The 21,467-nt window shown below is 33.3% G+C and overlaps 2 protein-coding genes across 2 annotated transcripts; one reads left to right on the top strand and one right to left on the bottom strand.

Moving 5' to 3' along the window:
- The first annotated feature begins 2,495 nt into the window (after positions 1 to 2,495).
- Positions 2,496 to 3,828, top strand: LOC124836996 (S-adenosyl-L-methionine-dependent methyltransferases superfamily protein). The gene has a single exon (XM_047312274.2). It carries the CDS (start codon positions 2,744 to 2,746, stop codon positions 3,686 to 3,688), a length of 945 nt encoding a protein of 314 aa, XP_047168230.2. The 5' UTR covers positions 2,496 to 2,743; the 3' UTR covers positions 3,689 to 3,828.
- Positions 3,829 to 19,182: 15,354 nt separating this feature from the next.
- On the bottom strand, positions 19,183 to 21,080 carry LOC124837000 (transcription factor bHLH14-like). Its single transcript, XM_047312276.2, has one exon. The coding sequence runs from the start codon at positions 20,912 to 20,914 to the stop codon at positions 19,532 to 19,534; it is 1,383 nt and encodes a 460-aa protein (XP_047168232.1). The 5' UTR covers positions 20,915 to 21,080; the 3' UTR covers positions 19,183 to 19,531.
- Between the last annotated feature and the right edge of the window lie 387 nt (positions 21,081 to 21,467).

Genomic DNA, 21,467 nt, shown 5'->3' with positions numbered 1-21,467 from the left:
GGTGGAGCGAGTATGTGAGGGAGAGATTTGGATCTTGGATGTTGAGTGCAAGTGATAAAATGAGAGGAAGGAAGAAGAACCCCTAATGATTTTCTGAGTAAAGAAGTTTTGGGCCTAGGCCAAGAATTGCGTAGCGCACACCCACTGCCCACTCGCACCCCTGTTCCGTTTTGGGCTTCAGCCCTTTCTGCAAACAAAAATAAAAGAAGAATTGGGCCTGTTCACACTATTTCGGGATGCACCACCATTTTCATCTTTACACCTTGGCAGATTCAAAGTTGGAGAAAAAGAACTTTGACCCAAACCAAAAGAGCCTCAATTTCACTCCACACCTCTGGTTTTTATTTCTGTACCCCTATTCATGTTGGGCTTTTCTCTTGCTTTATTTTTATGCTTTTGTTTTCTTTTTATTAGTTAGTTTTTTATTGCATGTAACCCCTTTATGATAGTCCACGCGTTTTTGTTTTTATTTATATCGGTTAGACTTGTTTGTTTTATTCTCCATAAAAATTACAAAAAATATTTTGAAAAGGTTTAAGCACACGTGCGACCGCTCGCGTAGGCCTTGTGCTGAAAATCTTTTCCCTTTCTCTTACAAAAGTTAAAAATCAAATAAAAATATTTTGAAAAGGTTTAAGCACACGTGCGACCGCTCGCGTAGGCCTTGTGCTGAAAATCTTTTTCCTTTCTTTTACAAAAGTTAAAAATCAAATAAAAATATTTTGAAAAGGTCTTAAGCACACGTGCGACCGCTCGCGTAGGCCTTGTGCTAAAAACCTCTTCTTCTTCCTTCAATAAATTTACAAAAATATATTTTAAAGGTTTAAGCACACGTGTGACCGCTCGCGTCGTCCTTGTGCTAAAAACCTTTTCTTCCTTCCTTAAATAAATTTACAAAAATATGTTTTAAAGGTTTAAGCACACGTGTGACCGCTCGCGTCGTCCTTGTGCTAAAAACCTTTTTCTTCTTTTCTTAAATAAAATTTCAAAAATATGTTTAAAGGTTGAACACTCGTGTGATCGTTCGCATCGTCCTAGTGTTCAATACTTTTCTCTCTTATTTACGTAATATTAAACGAGGGTATGAGTGCTCGTGCGATCGTCCGCATCAGCCTAGCACTCATTGCTCTCAAGTCTTCCTAAATAAGCAGATAACAGTATGAGTGCTCGTGTGATCGTTCGCATCGTCCTAGTGCTTAATATCGTTATCTCTCTTTTCAAAAATAATTAAAAATATTTAAATATCATTTTAAAGGTATGAATACTCGTGCGACCGTTCGCGTCGGCCTAGTACTCATTACCTTCTTTTTCTCGAAAATATTAAAAACATAAAAATCTCCAAAAATTAAAAACATCTGCTTTTTCAAACAAACAAACAGTCTTTCAGCTAGAACTACGTAACCCTGATTTCTCATTTTGAATGAGAATACGTAGGAGCAAGGTCAATCCTTGTCGGGCCCAAAAAACTAAAAAATATATTTTGTTTATTTAGAATTTTATTTTAGGGGATAATTAAACACTTTGAAAAACCACATCATTATTCGTGCATTTAGTTAAAGGTACTGCCTTAGGGCAGGCGTTGTGGGGTGCTAACACCTTCCCCACGCGTAACCGACTCCCGAACCCAATCTTTGGTTTTCGTGGACCGTGCTTTATCGTTTTGAGGTTTTTCCATAGTTTTCCATAATAAACTATGGTGGCGACTCCAAATCTCTTTTTAAAACCCGTTCCTTTTTTGGATCGTCGTCCCGTCGCGATTCCGGTTGCGACAAATGGATAAGTATATTTTATATGATTTGAATTTATACATGTGGATTATCGAAATTTATAATATTTTATTTAGTAGTTATATACTAAATTAGATGTTATATGTATGTATTTTTTTAATATTATTTTTATGATATAATTTTAAATTCACTTTCTTTAAAATCTAAAATAACATAAATATTATATATTTAATAATAATAATAATAATAATAATAATAATAATAATAATAATAATAATAATAATAATGTGTATTATTATTATCAATAAAAATATTAGTTATATTTCCTTTTATATATATATATATATATATATATATATATATATATATATATATATATATATATATATATATTTTGTTAAAAATATACCTAAAAGAGAATACTCTTAAAATAAAATTCTACTATCATTTAACAAAAAAAAACGTTATGCATCAAATTGATTATTTTTTCAATAAATAGCTTTAAAAACATACTAAAAACAATTTTATTAACAGAAAATATACATTAAAAGTACTTAAATGCTATTCCCAATGCTAGTTATTACTGTACCGTAAAAAGGAATTAGACTGTGGTTTCAACTTCCTATCAAACATAATCAAATCACAGATTATTCATTAATTAACTGATAACAATGACGTTGACAGTGATATTATACTGTGAAATTTGACTCAACAAAATACAGAAGAAGAAAAACAAGTGATAATTCAGACATGGCGTATGCATAATAATTAGAACGTAATGTCCCAGTCATTAATTTCTGATATTAACATCTACATAACAGAAAAATTAGGAAACAAAATGAAATTCCACAAAAGTAACATTCTATGAACTTTCTCCTTCTTCTTCACCTCCTTTGTTTATGTGGTCAGTAGTTGTCCAAACCGGAAAACAAACAATTCCTATGATATAGCCAAAACCAAACATCCAAAGATTTCTCATAAAACCTAGAATTCTCCGAAAACAAATCCTCACAAACATGAAAACTGAACAACACCATGCCAACAGAAGAATTTCACCTTCGTTACAACATAAGATCATCAAAACGGCAAAACCTGCCGCGTACTTTATCCTTCTTTTGCTAACCTACTCCTTCGGTTACTTATCCCACCACCCTGCTTCCACTTCATTACCACTCACACCCTCATCATCACCACCACAATTTCCAGAACCTGTCATTCGTTTCCCAATCAACACCACCGAGTTAAACCCGTTCCGAATCACGACACGCTGCGCCGATCCAATTCCGCCGGAGACAATCCGCCGGACTCTCGTGGACCGCCTCTTCAACGGCACCTCGCCGTTCGAAAACTTCCCGCCGCCGCACGCAGCGGAGAAGCTACGGCGGACGAAGAGGGTGAAGGGTTGGGGCTCCACCGGTGCTGTATTCGAGAACCTCATCCGCCGCGTGCAGCCGCGGACCGTCGTTGAAGTTGGCACGTTCCTCGGCGCGTCCGCGATTCATATGGCCGAGTTGACTCGCCAACTCGGCCTCCAAACTCAGATTCTCTGCGTTGACGACTTTCGCGGCTGGGCAGGGTTCAGAGAGCGGTTCATGCACATACCGATCCTAAACGGCGACGTTTGGCTCTTTTACCAGTTCCTTCAGAACGTGGTTACTTTTAACCAAACCGGGTCAATTTTACCTGTTCCGTTTTCAAGCGGGTCGACCCTGATGTTGTTGTGCGAGTGGGGCGTGTACGCGGATTTGGTTGAGATCGATGCGGGTCACGATTTTTTGTCTGCTTGGGCTGATATTAACCGGGGCTTCCGGATCCTCCGACCCGGTGGGGTTATGTTCGGGCACGATTATTTCACTGCAGCAGATAATAGAGGGGTTCGAAGAGCCGTTGATCTATTTGCTAAAGTTCACAATCTGAAGGTAAATATTGATGGTCAACATTGGGTGATTTATTCTTCCTAATGTTTAAAGTTTGCTATTTGGATTAAATATACGTGATTCGATTATTGGGGTGTATAAATTATAATGAAGGTTCAATTTCATTCGATTTTAAATTTATATACAATGACTCATTGTTTATAAAGTTTTTTTTTTAAGTATCATTGCTTTATCGTTTTTGTTATATTGTGAGATAAATGAAAGAAAACCAAGTAGAATTGAAAATGGGTTTATTATTTATGAAAAAGGATAGTTTGATTTATATTTTATGTCCTTTAAACATGTTCTTTAATTTTTTAGTCTTAATTATGTTATTCTTCTTCTAGAGGTTTCTTTAATTCTTTTATTGATTATGCTCTTGTAAACTTAACCTTTCATCTTATTGATGCTCAGGTCAATTAATAAAAAAATATTTTTAAGTGTTATAGTAATGGAGGTTAGGTAAACTTAAAATATTAGGGCAAGTTTGTCAGTCACATCAATAATATATGGTTGGAATGAAATTTTGTATCATGTGTTTAAGCTGTAAGATTCAAATTTAAGATGAGCAACTTGTTTAGATAATAATGTATTTTGTGTTTTTACACGTAAGTTATTATTCTTTATAAGTTTTATACATATTTAAATAATACAGTGGCAGACGTTATGTCTGTTTGAGGGAGCTTGCTCCTATTTTTTCCTAACATATATAAATGGAGAAACATATTATCTGATTTTAATGTATTTGATATATTTAGTATTCCAAAATTGTCAGTACAGGTATAAGAATTAAAATTTGGTTTTAAAATAAGTACAAGTACAGGTGTAATTTTGAAAGAAGGCTTAATAAAAGAAAGAGTTAAAGATTAATTATTCATTGTTTTGAAAAAAAAAACGGAAACATAATATAAAAAAGTTAAATGTTTTTTAATCACTAAACTTAAACCTAAAATAAAAATTTGTTGTTATCTCAAACTTTTAGTAAATTTTAATTTTAAATTTTAAAAATAAATAAATAAAATTATTTTAATTTAACTACGTTAAATTTTTTTAAAATATTCTAATTTGACGCCTAAACGTGTCAAATAATATAATTTGTTTAAACCTTAATTTAAAACGTGTCAAATGATGAGTTTTAATTTTACAAAAATAAAAATATATTTAATGCTATAAAAAGGTACAATAAGAAATAAGTTGTACTTCTAAATATATGTTAATATTTATTCATAATATATGATAATATTTATTCATAATGTACATGTGACATCCCAATTATATACTTTATGCATATATAATATAGAAAAACAGTCAAGACTAATTAAGGATTACAGTCATCTTAGAGTAGTGCGAAATTGACAACTAAAGTATTAGAATTTCTCCCTGAAAATTTCAGAGAATTTAAAACTTTAAATACTCAAAAGTTCTTCCAAATAATATGAATTCATGGAATAAAAACTAGCAAATCTAAGCTGCAGCATTGCCGTCTCCATCAAGAGCTGTTCCTAAAGTATCCTCCCCGCCATCTGCTCCCATCCAAGTGGATGATCATCGCCAAAGAAACATATACAAGCAATTACAAACAAGCAAGGGTAAGCTAGATATAAAAAGCATGTTATACAACCTCACACGACATGCAAAAGTCATCCAAACATGGTAAACTGACCTCACAAGACTTGTTACTTTATAAATCGACTCGTTGCTTTATAGACCGACTCGTCCGGACCAGAATGATTACCGAGCTATGGCGGGTTATGCACTCGTGGTGGCCTCTACTGCTTTGCAAAGCCGTTGCCAATGGGTTCCACCCTACCACACTCACGATGTTAGTCCGTTCCGCGCCCTGGAGCATACTGGAAGCCTCCAAGACTAGGACCTTCTGCTACTCCTCACCACATAGATCAATCCTCTCTACTTGAGAATAATCCTCTCTACTTGAGAATAAAAGACCATTGGAGCGTCAGGAAAATCCCTAAGACTGAGCTACCATGCAATCATTCTACACATCACTAGGGCACCACCATGTATCCTCTCCTTGAGGATCATGGAATTACGTCCATGAACCATATTACTTTGAAACTTAACCCAAGACATGAATAACCAGATACCACCATATTATCACAGTAAATCCAACATATCTCGTACATTCACATACTTCCCACATAAATCACATCATACTATGCATTCCAAACATTCCACATGCATGACAATCTGTTAAGCAAACAACATTAATCAATCCAATACACATCACTAGACAATAACAGTCCCAAGAGAACCACTAAACAACACAAAACCCCGTAACTCATACTTAGACAAAGAAAATGGCTTTGAAACCATCACCAACAGTTTCGGGAAGGTTCAAAACCTCCAAAACGACATAAGGAACGTCCAAAACGGACATCCGGAACCCCAAAAACTATCAAAAACAAAGACAAAGCCACTTTCTGCGAACACCTCGCGCCTGGGTGCCACAGTAGGGCGCTGGGCGCGACTTTTTGCGAGACTCTCGCGCCTGGGCGCCCCCGGAGGCACCGGGCGCGAACCAGAAGTCGTCCAGCCCCATACCAGTTGACAACAACCATTTTACACCTGTTTTGATCAGTTTGATGACTCTAACAAGTCACAAATGACTTACCTAAGATATCCCAACAACCCAAATGTGCTTAAAATCCCTACTTCCCAAAATCCCTACCCTACTTCCCAAAATCCCTACCTCACTTCCTCTCAAAATGACCCAAGACTCTATCAGCTTGTTCAAAACAGTGTATACTTTTCTTTCCTTCCACTTGATCACCCTCCAACAGAATACATACATCAACATACCAATCTCAATATCATCTCAACCCAACCACATCCACAGTCACAAATTTCCAGCATACAGTTCATACAGAGATCAACACATGTATTGTTCATACAACCCATAGAAAAAGATCTAGCTCCCCTTACCTCTTGAAGACTTCCTTTGTAGACCTTGAATCAATCTTCACCAGACTTGCAGCACCTTGGCCTCCTTGCAATTCCATAAGCTCTCAACTTCACCTCTCTCACGGATTTTGCAGCAACTACTTCACTCCCACAAGTGCAGAACCCATTTCTTCCTTTTCCCGCACTTGTAGATCTGTCCCAAGAGACACCATGGCCCCTTAATCCACTAAGAAGCACTTGTTAATTTGAAAGGAGGTCTACCCACGCTCCTCTCTGGCCCAAGGGACCAACCATTATAGGTCTGGAGCATATTCCCCAACTTTCCACGCAATCCCCACTTATTTCAGATCTGAAAACTGATACCGCTCGCGCCGGGCGCCCCTTGGAATAGGGCGTTGGGCGCAAGTCTCCCAGCACCACAATCGTTGCAACTTTGACAGTCCGGTTGACCCCCTTTCTGAAGTCGAAAATACGCGTATGAGTACTCAAATCGAAGCTCTTTGAGTCTACTATCCAATAAAAGAAGAATTAACTCAATTGATACTTTCTACAAAAAGTTATAATTAAAATAGTAAACCATGTCAAACTTTGACAACATTCTATTTTACATTATAACTTGAACTTTTTACAACTCGATAAATTATTGAAGTTCTAGAGTCTTACAATACATAGCTACAAAAGATTACACAAACGTAAGCATGTTAGAGGTGGCAATTAATATGATCCTATCACTATAATTAACATAAAACTTTTATCCTCATGGATAAAAATTTGTATTATCGTAGACTTCAAGGCTTGATAATTAGTAGAACAAACGAAGTTTTCTTAAAGAAATGATTTTCATTGGGTATGAATTTTTCAATTTATCAAAATAGTTTGTTGAAAAAACACTCGTTATTATTAGTGTTATTTTCGAATTCTGAAATATCTTTTGAATTTTTCAATTTCTAATACATTAAAAAAAAGTGTAAAGATAATTTTCACTCTTTTACTATAATTTAAATGAAGAGATAATTTGGAATTTATATATTTTAGGGAGTGCATGAAAAAAACAGGAAGTGCAGAAAGAAGCAGCTATCATCACGCAATAGTCACAAAATGGCCCAAACTGGGAGATATTCTCATAGAGTTGCCGAACTATGTGGCCCGGTCCATTACAGTTAATCATACATAAAAGGGTTGGGTGAGCTTACGTAATGGCTTATCTTAGATTTATAATTTAATGGCTTAAATATAATTATATATGTAAATTTTTAATTTAATTGTATATTTCTTCTTTAATTTAAAAAAATAATTAATTTTTCCTCGTAAGATGTAATCCAATTACCAATAAAAATTATATATCCTTCATTTTAATTAATAATAAACCTTGTAATTGGCGAGTTATTGTTGAAAGCCCATCAGCATTAATAGTTGGACGAGGCACTAATATTGAATATTTTTTATTTAAACAAATAAATAACTAAATATACAGTCAAGTTTTATGTAAAAGCTGAAATTTTGTATTCTAAAAAAGCAAAATTTAAGCCCTTCTTGAAAGGTTGGCTAAAACTTTAAATTGAAATTTTGAATTTTCGAAACTTAAATGGTGGAGATTTTCTACAAAACAATTGCTTTAGTTTTTTTTCCTGTTAATTTAACGTTGTTCATTTCAAATTTATCTATACTATTACAATTTTTTTAAATTAAAATAATTATTTCATCAATTTTATATTTTAACTGAACGTTTTTTAAAATTTAGTATTTTTTTCAAGTTGATATTTTTTAAACCATTTTCTTAATACTAAAATAACTATTTATAATAAAAAAAACATCTATAAAATAAATAAATAATTATATTATAAAAATTATTTATATTTATTTTCAGTTTAACTATTTTTTTATTATCATAAATAAAAAGTGAAAACAATATATATATTCACTATTAATAAATTATGTTTCACCATTTCTTCTTTCACTTCACTTCTTTTCCTTTTTCACCTTATAAAATATATTATTTCCATTTCATCCCTAATTAAAACATATTAAAAACCTTTAAATTTCTTTTTTCCTTCTCTTCCTTCCTAGCTTTCACTTTTCTACCATTTCCATCTCATCTTCCTCACTCTTTACCAATTTTATTTTTATCATCTTCATACAACTTGACCATCCATTATCTTCATTTTTACCCCCATTCCAAGTACATAATCCTTAACGATTTTCGATGATAGAGGTGAATAGAAAAGATTTTCCTAAAAATGAGATCCATGAATATGTCTTATACATATTAATCGATGTTGTCTTATATCAAAAGATGATGTACTGCATAGTGGAAAGATCGTAATATTGACAATATGTCATACAAACTAAGATGACATTATAACGATTAGCAATAGCATAACCAATGTCTGGTATAGTCATCCACTTGTCTATATTATCCTCTAATTAGTGAAACAAATTGTTATAAAAGGAAAAGATACGATACAATAAGTAAAGTGTCAACTATAGCAACACATACATTTGATTGTGAGTAGACCAACAAAGACTTTCCTAGTTCTTGTAGTTGACCATAGCTTCATCATGTCACTTACTAAGTTCTTTAAACAACTAAGGGACCATGACTCTTCACTCATCCCCAACAAAGTAGCAATACATCTATAGCCACAATGATCATCAACAACGAAATCAAAAACATCGACAATGTGAAAGTGACAAATAGGATGAAACTGATCTAACATGAGCATTCTCCTTTGTTGCACAAATTTAGCCTTAGATTGCATTTCTACTTTTCGTGATGAAGTTTCATGAATATAATGCAAGTCGTCTACATGCTCAAACTATGAGGGTTCACGCTTTGTAAACCTTTGAAATCGATGAACTTTGCTCTTCTGTGAACCCTTCTTTTTCACTTTATGCATTGGAAGTAACATAGATGTCATAGTAGGATAAACAATTTCAAGTAACTTTTGTTTAGTGTTCACTATTTCTACAGTATCAACTTCTTTGAAAGATTTAAGCACCAAATCAAGTTCACATTGAATGCATCATGACTACGATTCATTCGATAAAATATTTGAAAAGTTCAATCTAGTCCACAAGATATGAATTTCAGATAGAGGAATCATCCAACGTTATATCATGCTAATTCACAAGCATAGGGTAAACCATATGTTTGTCTCAGAATGAACTCATAACTTTCACTATCAAATCCTATATGTTTTATTCAATCAAACTCCTAAACAATGAGTCCTAAAGCATATCTTGATACACATCCAACTAATCTTTTATATCTAATTCCTTTAAAATCATCACTCATAAGATTTAGACTTTCTCTAAAGAATGTCTTTATCTTATTATGTTGTAGGATAATGACGTATGTATTTCATCCTAACAAGAACAAAGATTTTTCATATTGCTTCCCAGTACTTTCTTCACACTCTATTGAGCAGACTTAACACTCATACAAATGACATAAACAATATCATAGAACATATAACAAAAATAACTAAATAAAATATGATTAAAACATACCTATTTGATATTATGTTTCCTAAATGCATAACTAAGTTTCCCTCACAACATTGACATATTCAAAAAATAAAGGTAATGAAATACAAACATGATGAAGGCGATCAACATAATCACTAAACATTGATTTATGTTCATAATCCATGACATTTTTCCATCACAACATTGCATACCTCAATAGAATTAACTAACATTTGGAAACTTTCACATTCTTTTATTGTAGAAGTGACATAGGAGATGATAACATTCAGAAAATATAGTGTCAATTGCATACAACAAAACTAGGTCTATGTCGCTAATAATGACCTATGAATCGTCCTTATATGTCAGAAATAATCATTTAAGTATTTCCAAAACCCAAGTGAAATTATTTTCTTGTTCACTTAAAATAGGTTGTGTCGAATTGTCGAGTTGAATAAGTCGTTTTGACCTAACTTTTTTGCCTGAGCTGCCAAACTGTTTGTCAGGTTCAACCTATTTTACCATCCCTACTATATGTGCTTGTGCATTGACCTCTACTTGAGATATTTGAATAAAGTTACGTGGTTTGCATTGCATACTTTTAAATTAAGGATAAGATGTCAAGATAATTCTCGAAAAATATTTTATGATAAATTTTGTTTACTTATACCTCATTCCTTTGCTTTAGTATGTGATAATTTGTTTTTACTTTCTTGTGATTGATATTTTTTTCTCTACGATGATTGTATATTAATTTATACACAAACAATAGTAAGACATACGAAGCTAGTAGATCATGTTGTAGAACCAAGACTATGAAAGTTAAGTTTTAGAATGAAATGAATAAAGTTGTTTGAAGAACATTTTATATGAATGTATTCACATAATAGAATCTACTTCTTTTTCTTAAAACTTTAATAGGATAATACGTATTGTGTGCTATGACCTTTGTTATACACTTTGAATATATATATATATTATTTTTACTGGTCATATAATAAAAATCTAGTATGTGTACTTTGTTTGGCATCATATTTATAGGAATGTTACAGAAAGGTATAATTTAAGTTTTTTTTTTTAAATTCACATTATTCCTCAAATAATACCTGGATGGATAAATAAGTTCAAAAAGTATTTGCAGTATTTAATAATAAAAATTTTAGCTAGAAAATAAAGTTTCATTATCTAGGTTTTTGCTTTCTGTTTTCTAACCCCATTTTAAAAGTGTAGATACATTTATTCATCAAATAACAAATTGCAGACGATCAATGCACTGTGTTGACTTTTGTTCCCTGCAAAGTTTGATATCATACACTAGCATTTAGTCCCAAAATAATTGCACAACACATATCGTGTACTAGTTTTTTTATTCCATTTATATATATTAATAAAAGAGTTTTGTTTTTTCTGTTGGTGATATTGTGTGCGGTTGATTCAACAGTAGCGTGATGAGAGTGGACCAGATTTGAACAGGTTTATGGAGTGTTCAGTATCACCAGAAATGTATGTGTCTATTATGATCTCTCAACTGTCTTAAATAATCTCCACTCTCACCTGCGTCCATCCCAACCATACATACCAAAATTTTAATTTTAATTTTATACATATAATGTTCCTCCAATTTTCTTTCATCATGACATGTTACAGTGTATGAAACATGGTCTGAGCAAAAATGTCTCCCAACACTGAACTTTGTCTACGACACAGGTGAAAAAGGACGAAGAAACAAAACCATCTTAAAAAATGGTCGACTCAATGCATTCTTTTTTATTTGTTTCTTGATTTTTTTACTAAATAAATCAAATTGTTAGCTTTTTCTATTTGTCACATATATGTGTCATTTTAAATAATTATTCTTTTTTTAAATATTTCTTTTTTATTTTTTCCTATAACTAAACCGGACATAAAAATGGTTATAGTTTTAATTATCTTTAAAATTTTGTCAAATCAATCTCAAACCAAATAACTAATTAAATAATATAAAGAAAGGATAAATTAATCAAACTCATTAGTATAATAATTTTCTTACTCCCATATAAAACTCTCTTATTTATATTAAAAGTATGTTTCGTTAGATATTACGATGATTATATATAAAAGTAAATTTAGACGTTACAAGTAGTTAGTAAAGATTGAGAATTACAATATCATCATCATGTTAGGTGAATTTTATAAAGTCTTTGATGATACGACCTAATTCTAAGGGTTAATACTCAGTTTTCAATATTATAATATATATATATATATATATATATATATTAATGTGTGTTTGGTAGCTATCTAATCATATCAGCAGCTATTATTGCATGAAATCAAGCTTGGACGATGTATTGGAAAAAAGAGTCCAACTTTAACCTTTTTTTTATCATAAGAACAGTGAGCAATATTATACTTATTTTAGCGATTTTATTTATAAAAGTATTAAAATATAGTAGAATACAAAAAATGCATATAAATAAATATCTTTTTGTGGGTAGGATTTGGTTGGGGGTTGTAGGAAGATAATGATATGTTAAATTACAGTCAAGAACTCTCTATTATCACTGATATTATTAAAATTTCAGCAATGTATACTCATCGTCGTTTTCATAAACGTCGACGTTCCATAAATTTGTGTAGAAGTTGCAGATTCCTTACGCAACCGTGGAATGTATTATCTATTTTGTCATAGTAAAATATTAGTCCACTCCAATTTCAAAGAGAATGAAAAAAACATGTTTTAGAAGTTTCTGACCTTTTGCTAAAGTCATTTTAGTATCGTTATTATAGTGCCATCATCAATCTTAATACAGTTATAAACACGTGCTTTATCACTTTGTCGAATAAAACATAAAGCGTGTAACCGGGGCCAATCTATCGTGGAAAAATGTGGATAATTGCGTTTGATAGCTTCCATTAAAAGGAAATTAAAAACAGAAAAAATCATTGAAGTATTGAAGTATGAAAAGATATAAGATCAATGAACCCGACCAGGATTTGAAGAATCTCTACACAACTTTTTTCAAAATTAAGTCTTTATACAACTCTTCTCAAAATAGTTTATTCCTTTAATTTTCACCAAGGACTTTTACTACCGTGATTTTTAAGTCTCAATACCGAAAATATAGCTTTAGTTCAAAAGTTAAAATTCTTAAAGTGAGTCTTCTTACAATCCATTGCTAAAAAAAATAATAAAAGTTACACGGAGTATCATAGAAACTTTACTTTTAAAAAAGTTACCTTTGGTATTGTTGAAAAGAAGAAAATGATGCGTTGAAAGAAAAAAAAATGTACAAATTTTATATTTTTGAAGCCATTGAATCTATTAAAAGAAGTACAATGAGTACTTCACACTTCACCCCAAACAAAACACACAAAACAATATCAGAACGATCTGATACATTCAATGAAGAAGGTATACCAACAATATAAAAGACTAAATCATAACTACTACTATGGTAGCCGACTCTTCCTTCTAATCCTCTTTTTTTTTTTCTATATTTTTTTTTTGCACTTAATTTATAAAAGAACATTATCAGAATGAACAAATACTCAACCAAAAAATTTGATATCCTTTTTACTAAAAACTTTTTTGACAAAAAAATGTGTCATTAACCAGAATTATATATTATAAATGAATATCATACAAATTATTTAAAATTTAAAACTAAAAGGTGAAGGTCAAATAGTTAAAAAGTTGGCTTAATCCAATGGTTGAGACTTAATGGTTGAGTCAAAATATTAAAACTAAAATGTCGACAGAAAAATCAAAGTCGAGAGGTTGAGGTCAAATGGTCAAGATTATTGATATGTTATTCCATGACATTTTTCACTGTTATATTGTTCATCATGTTCCTTATAATTATCATGAGATTAAAAGAAATGTTTGTTCAACCCCATGTTGTACGCCATCATGTTGTCCTGGACTGCTACTGTCCAAAATCGTTTGAATGGTACCTACAAAAGGTACTGTGATGTTAAAGTTAAATAAGTGATTATCCATAAGGGTATTAAATATAGTGATGCATGTATTTGAACAATCATATCTTATTCCTTTATTTATAATAATCGTTATAGGCTTTTACCTTTTTATTGGTCTAATCATGATCTAATGACACCTTAATCAGCCTTAGTTGGTTGATTTGTGGTTATCATTGACTAAGTGTTAATATTACATTTTATTTTTCAACCGGTCAATAAGGATGATCGACTCATAGGTGATTAGTCCAAAAAGTGATTGACCTGAATTGATTAATCCAAGAGTGATCGGTTCAAGAGTGATCAACTTAAGAGTGATAAGCTCAATGATCGATCCAAAAATGATCAAACTGAATGATCAACTAAAAAATAATCGGATCATCAATTAACATGACTTATTACAAAGAATTTGTACCATACACCTGAATTCACTTCCTCTAATTCATTGTTTTGAAGCAATTTTATATCCAGAACCAAAGCATTTAAAAGGTGATAATTAGTTTTACAATTTTTTTGATAAACAATGATCATGTTGTATATTTGAAAAGATGGTTCACCTTAATCAAAATTTACAGTTATTTCAGTTAGAAGATATTATCTATTTATTGGAGATCAAAGTATGATATTACTTCACTGAGATACGGTTGAAATATTGTGGATAAAAACTGAATACATGTAACCAGAAAATTTAATACTTAAGTAAGTAATAGTTTTATAAAAATTATAGTAATTAGTAAATGGAAAATTCTTACTTAAAATATCAGATAGACTTGATTAATTGAGACAAATAAAAGGTATTTAATATGTAGAAGTACTTCTATCACTAGTGCAGAATTGGGCTTTAACATCACCCCATAGACGTCGTACCACAAAATAACCAACGTAAATTATTGGTCGGTGGCATTTCCGTAAATAAGTGGGCATATAGACGTCTGTTAGGAGGGGCCCCGACGTCTATAATGCCTGACAGGTAGGTGAAAAGTCATTTTTTTCACCTTAGAGACGCCCGATCCCACCACCCCGACGTCTATATTCGATTATAGACGTCGGTGCCCCTCCTAACGGACGTGTATATGTTTGACAGGTAGATGAAAAGTTATTTTTTTCTGTCGTACAGACGTCGGATCACGGCATCCGACGTCTAAATGGCCTGATGAAAAGTTGTTTTGGACATCATATTAGTGAGGGTCCCGACGTCTTGGCCAGAATAGACGTCGGTTCACCTGGGGAGTCGACGTCTAGTTTCTGTTAAATCAAACATCAAACCCGTTATTACGAGCACTTCATCGTCTTCCTTCTCGTCTTTTCTCTCTGCGGCATTGCTTTTTCAGGTGCATTTTTGTCTCTTTTGAATGTTGAAACGTACTTTTATTTCGATTATACTAGTCTTTGGTTGATTATCTTTCATTTGAACCGATTAAAATGAGTTTTGTTGTGTTTTGGTCAGTTTTTCTCGTGTCTTTGGGTAGCATTGTACCGCATTCTCCCTTTGCTAGTTTCCTCATAAGAAAATCTTGCGTCTTTTGGATGTCTTATAGTCTTTCAACCCAAAACCGAACTTCGATCCTTGCCTAGTTCTATTGTCACTGTTCGTTTTCATTGGCGATTTTAATGGAACTAGGCAAGGATCCAGATTCAGTTTTCGGTTGAAATGTCATAAGAGATCCAAAAGACACAACCTTTTCTATGACGAAACTAGCAAAGAAAGAAGGTGTTACTACGTTACCCAAAGACACGAGCTACAACAGACGTCGGTTAATGCAATGTCTGACGTCTGTGGAGCCGTTTAGACGTCGGACATTGCATTTACCGACGTCTATGGAACCCTTTAGACGTCGGGGTCATGCAGTAACCGACGTCTATAAAAGACGTCGAACCTGTTTAAATCCGACGTTTGATTAACGTCATCCACAAAGACGTCGATTCTAGAACTTACGTTAAAAGACCAAAATAACATACGTTAAATGTCATTTTTGCGTCAGTGAATTCAATGGGATGGTGCTATAATTGTACTTTAGTTCAAGTATTTTATTATTTGTATTGTATATATGTTGGTGAGATGTTGACTTTTGGTCCATAACTAGTACGCGGAGTAGGTTAGGAACTTTAAACCATTAAGACTAGTGATAAAAAAACAATCTATCACAAAATGAAAAGTAAAATATTGGATAAACAAGTGCCAAACTATACTTGTTTAAAGTTCAAGAAATGAATCACATATAATATGAAATTAACGAGTAAACTTTTTTCAAACGGATATACGATAATTATTAGAGTACTAAACTCAAGCATTAATTCTGTCCCGAAGAAGAAGAAAAGAAGATGTTGACTAGTAATATAAAGAAATGAAAATTGAAATCCACGTTTATCATAATCTATTTTAGTGCGTGAGAAAATGAATTTGGACAAGAAGCGTATGTGAAAGAGTGAGATACATAGATAGACGATAATAAGGATGACGCAAGCTTGGAATTAAGTAGGAGCAGAGAACGTGGTCAAGTGTTGTCTAGGATTGTCTTACACGTGTCGGAAAATGTCCACGAATACTCAAAGACAATATTAGTTAGCTGGAACATGTTTGTTTGCAATCGAGTGTTTAAAGTTCAAACAACATAGACATTCTACATGAGTGTCTTCCATAAAATGTATTCATCAGTTTCGTTATCCATCATCCATGGTGTGGGGTTTCCTCTGTCGCTCTGTCAGAGCATGCTCCATTCACATGGGTTCTGACTCCGATACAAACAAACAAGCAACATAGTACTACCATAAATAAATAAAATTAAATAAAATTAAACAAAAACATGTCCTATACTCTTTTAGCCTCTTCGCATCCTATTCAACCCGTCACTTCGTTACGGTCCTCACAAAAAGATGTAACATCACAACTTCCAATTGCCCAATATCTAATCACCCCACTAAGTGTTACTAACAAAGTGATTAGGAACAAAAGATTAAAATTTAGGGTTTAGGGTTGAAATTTAAGACGAAGGGTGATTATGGCTGGGCAACTCTATGCGTCATCTTTGCCCTATTTCTTAATCACAACGAAATTAAAAACCCTACCATAAAGTTTTCTTGGGTTATTTATTGGTACACGTTGTCTATAAAATTAGATCCTGGTGGATAGCGAACATTGTAAAATATAAAGAAACAAAATGATAGCTCATGCACAACTAAAGAATAAATTATGTGCATAAAAAAATTTCCTCACGTTTTGCATAATTACTTCTAGCTCCTCCTTGTTTTGCTAAAATAACAAAAACCTCCACAAATGACAAAAGAAAAGTTGGTGTTGACGTCATATATACTTCACGAAATCGATTTATGTTTTCTCTTTCGTGTGTGCATAATATAGGCATGGCTAAAAGTTAACGAGACATTACGATCCATTTTGGATAGATTTTAATAATTATTTATATTAGAAAGATAAAAAAAAATTATAATTTTCATGAATGTAAACAGTGGGAAGGAACTCTACTACTGAATGCATTTCTCTGCACTGTTGTTTTAATAGGAACATGTTGATGATGCAAACCGACCAAACATTTCCCACGTGAGATGTAAACATGTTATGCACAGAAAGTCTGAAGTTTCGAGCTCAGAATTTGAATGTTCAACGTTGATCAACATATACCAATTGGTTCTTAAGAAAATTGCAATGTGAAAAATTCAAAGTTATTCAAGGAAAGTATCAACATGCATAAAAGGAAACCCTAGAAAAGATTGATAATTGACATTTTTCTTAAATTGTTTCAGTACATCATAAAAAGTCAGTGAATTGATTTTTTTTTAAGTAATCTGTTTGATTAATTTTCTTTCCAATTTTATTGTATTTTTTATGTCTCAAAAAGCATACATATATTTCTATGGAATTGAGAGAAATATCTTCATAAATTTTTAAATAGTAAATAATACTATTAGATTATTGATGTTTTAAATAAAATATACTTATACTTTAGAAACTTTCCAAAAAGATTAATAGAAAAGAGGATAAAAACTGTAAATTGAGTCTGATTGTAAATATCTTAAATATACGTACCAATTCATAGTTTAATTAAAAATGCATTGCAACCTTTCAGTTGATAAATTTTAAATTGAAAAAATATAATGTTTTTTAAAATAGTTTGGGAAGAAAACAAGATAAAATAGCTGAAGTAAAATAGATGTAAAAAGCTATAAAGTGAAATAAATAAAAGGAATAACAAGCTAAAACTCAAACCAACCAATTTGGGCGAATTAGGAAATTACGAACGATATATAATTCACACTTTCATATTTAACTATAAACTAATACAATTCCTATAATGATAGTTCTTCATAGACTTTATATTGATTACATATTTCAAAAAACACCCTCTAAAATAAATAAAAAAATCATAAAAGAATGAGATTTATGTAGGAATTTGGTTCCTGTTTAGTCTTGTTCTCAATCTAACAGATTTGCACGAACTTCAATTAATGAACATTAGATTGACACGAGAGTATTGACAAGCATGTCACTAACATTATTTTTTCAAATATCTACGAATAATAAAATAATCACTACCAAACACATACGTAACATTATACAATTAATTGTTGTGGATGGTAGCGACTCCCTATACTAAATAATTACTATATTTCCATTATTTCTCTCACGTGCATATATATAACAGTCAGTTTTTGACACATTTAATCTAATTATATTAAGCAATTTGAAGAGTTCATGATTAAGAGAGAGTTTCTTTAATTTCATAAAAGTACTTTCAAACTCCTAAAGTTTAGTTTTGAGTAAATTACATATCAACACTCTGAATTTTTATTTTTTTAAATTATACTTACAATACTCTCTATATTTTTTTTATCGTTATAATAATCCCTTAGGTGCTGTTTGTATATGTTTCTAGAATTAAAGGAAACAGATAAATGTGTAAATATAGATTAATATAAAAATGAGAACAACATAGTATTTTTTTTAAACAAACGCGAGAGGTTTGTATTTGATCACAAAGTTTGAATACAATCTAATAAAAATATATATTATCTATTCTAACATAATTTATAACATGAATTGTAATCTATACATATCTGTATTACAATAAAATTATACTAAGCACATGTTTTATTTTCTTTTATTTATATCCATATGCAATCTAAATGTAGTATGTTAGATTACAACATTTGGTTATACAGCGTAAAAAAGATTAGAATATTAGAACTTTGAGAAATCATAAACAAGATGGTGACCACATTTCTCTACTAATGTTTGTCTTCAACTTCAAAATCCGAAAGGATATATATACAAAACACAGTGGTTCACATAAACGACAGGCTCCTTAGATTCCCTGATCAGCATCTCAATCACATAATTGAAGGTTGGAGCCAACCCCACCGTCATCAAGCACCATGCACGACAAAAAGAAAAGATAGTTTTTTTTTTTTTTAATTTAAAGCTTTAATCATTATTCTAACGCAAACCAGGAACCAACTATACTATACTATGAACAGCAACATCGTACAGTTACAGCTACTATTCTTACGGTAAAAATCTGGGCACTGTCACTGATCCAACCTCATGAGAATGGCAGATTTAAGACTCTCTTCGCTCCTCATTCCATCAGGGACATTGATCACCACGTCCTGAAGCATGAGATCGTTGACGCACGACATGCTAGCGTGATGAACCTGGAACTCTAGGTCTCTCAGTGCACCCATTAGCCTCGCCCCGGGGTGGTTCGCATTTTCGGATTGCACCCTCACCATGGCATCAGGCCCCACGATCTTCACATCGATCTCGAGACCCAATGGGCATGGGCCTCCAGGACCAGGTCTCCCTTGGTCTACGATGGTGGACGTAGTGGCGGTGCTCTGATTATCCATGGTATCCATCATTTCTGTCTTCACTCTTTTATTACCCTCTCTTTGTTGCTGCGATTCCAAGTACTCAATCTTCGCTTTGAGCTCGTTGATGTAAGCGACAGCATCGGACAACAACGAAGCCTTGTCCATCCTCGAAACATTCGGAACCACAGCGCGTAGCGCGTAGAAGCGATGGTTCAGCTTCTCCCTCCGTTGCCGCTCAGCCTCCACGTGGTTCATTGGTGTCTCGCGGCCGAGAACAGGTTTTCTGCCACGTTTTTTGGGCTCCGAGGCTGTCGGGGTGGAGGTGGTTGGCAGCGTTGGACAATCCGAATCAGAGTGTTCGGAGTCTACGTAGCTGTCCTTTTGGCTTTTGGGTGGTGTTTGGGTTTGTTTTCGCTTTTTGGTTTCTTGGATTCCGGCGACGACGCCGATGTCAGCGAAGGAGATGGTGTGGTCGTTGAGGAGTTGAACGGGAAGCGGATCTGGGAGGGGTTGGAAGAGAGACTTGACGTGATGGACGAGGTTCCAGTTTTGTTTGATGCTGTCGTAGGATCCCATTTCGATGACGCCGTTTTGTGTGGGGATGGAGATCAAAGTTTGGATCCCGTGCAACTGTGCCTCGTTTGATCTCTCGCACTTGTAGAATTGGAGCTCGTGTTTGCTATTGAGCCACAGCACAGAGCCCAGAGCAAAAGATTTGCCAAGGAGTGAGGAAGGAGTGGTAGAGGTCGAAGAAGAAGAATTGTTGACGGGAAACGTTCGAGTCAACGACATGACGTAGAACCACTCGGCATCGTTGATGTTTTCTGTTCTGGGGGTTTTGGGGAACTTCTTGGTGGAAACGGGGGTTGAGAATTTTGGAGAAGTTTCTTTGGTGCCTTGGAAATGACCTTCTCCGAAGGAGAGGAAAAGGTTACCATTGTCGTCGTGTGAAGCCTGCCAGAAAATGGCGTAGACCCACCAATCGGGTTGGGTTTGAAGGAGAAATTGGAGGTTTTGTTGAATAGATGGTGTTGGGTTTTGATGGGGTAGAGTGACCAAAGAGGAGGATGAGGAAGGGGAGATGATGAGTTCCTCCATAGTGGTGTGGTGTTGTGTTGCGTGAGAAGATGTAGTATGAGAGGTAGAAGGAAATATTTTTTAGGTGTGGAAGAAAATGGAAGAATGAAAGAAGTGGGTGAGAAGGTTTGGGCATTAATAGAATGAAGATAAGGTATAAATGATGTACGGATGAACAGTCCTTTTAGCGTGAGGAAAGGGTGTAAGAGTGTGAAATATAAAGGAAAAAAAGGAAAAATATTTTTTTAACTACTTTTTCTTTTTGACAATATTTTTTACAACAGGAATCCGGAAAAATAATGCATTAAGATTTGGGTGGGGGAAGGGGGGTTATACTGGGAGAAGATGGTGGGGGAAAAACTCTGCAATTTGGTGGGAATGCCTTAGAAAATTTGGTTCAAAATCAGTGAGGTTGAGATGCAGTCGATGTTGAGCCCCAAGACCAAGCACGTGACGCGAAAGCGAAAGTTGCACTGCTGCACGGAGAACTACCTTCATACAAGAACCAATTTCGATTTTCCTCCTTTCTCTTCAAAATATACTAACAGGTTTCTTTTAATATCTATATTACTAA

The sequence above is a fragment of the Vigna umbellata genome, chromosome 11 (assembly GCF_029865625.1).
Source record: "Vigna umbellata cultivar VRB3 chromosome 11, Vumbellata_1.0, whole genome shotgun sequence".
Lineage (NCBI taxonomy): Eukaryota > Viridiplantae > Streptophyta > Magnoliopsida > Fabales > Fabaceae > Vigna > Vigna umbellata.
This window is presented reverse-complemented; position numbering and strand designations above follow the sequence as displayed.

What these genes read in the sequence shown, in the direction of transcription:
- LOC124836996 (XM_047312274.2), top strand. Translation starts at nt 2,744, where the DNA reads ATGAAAACTGAACAACACCATGCCAACAGAAGAATTTCACCTTCGTTA.
- LOC124837000 (XM_047312276.2), bottom strand. Translation starts at nt 20,914, where the DNA reads ATGGAGGAACTCATCATCTCCCCTTCCTCATCCTCCTCTTTGGTCACT.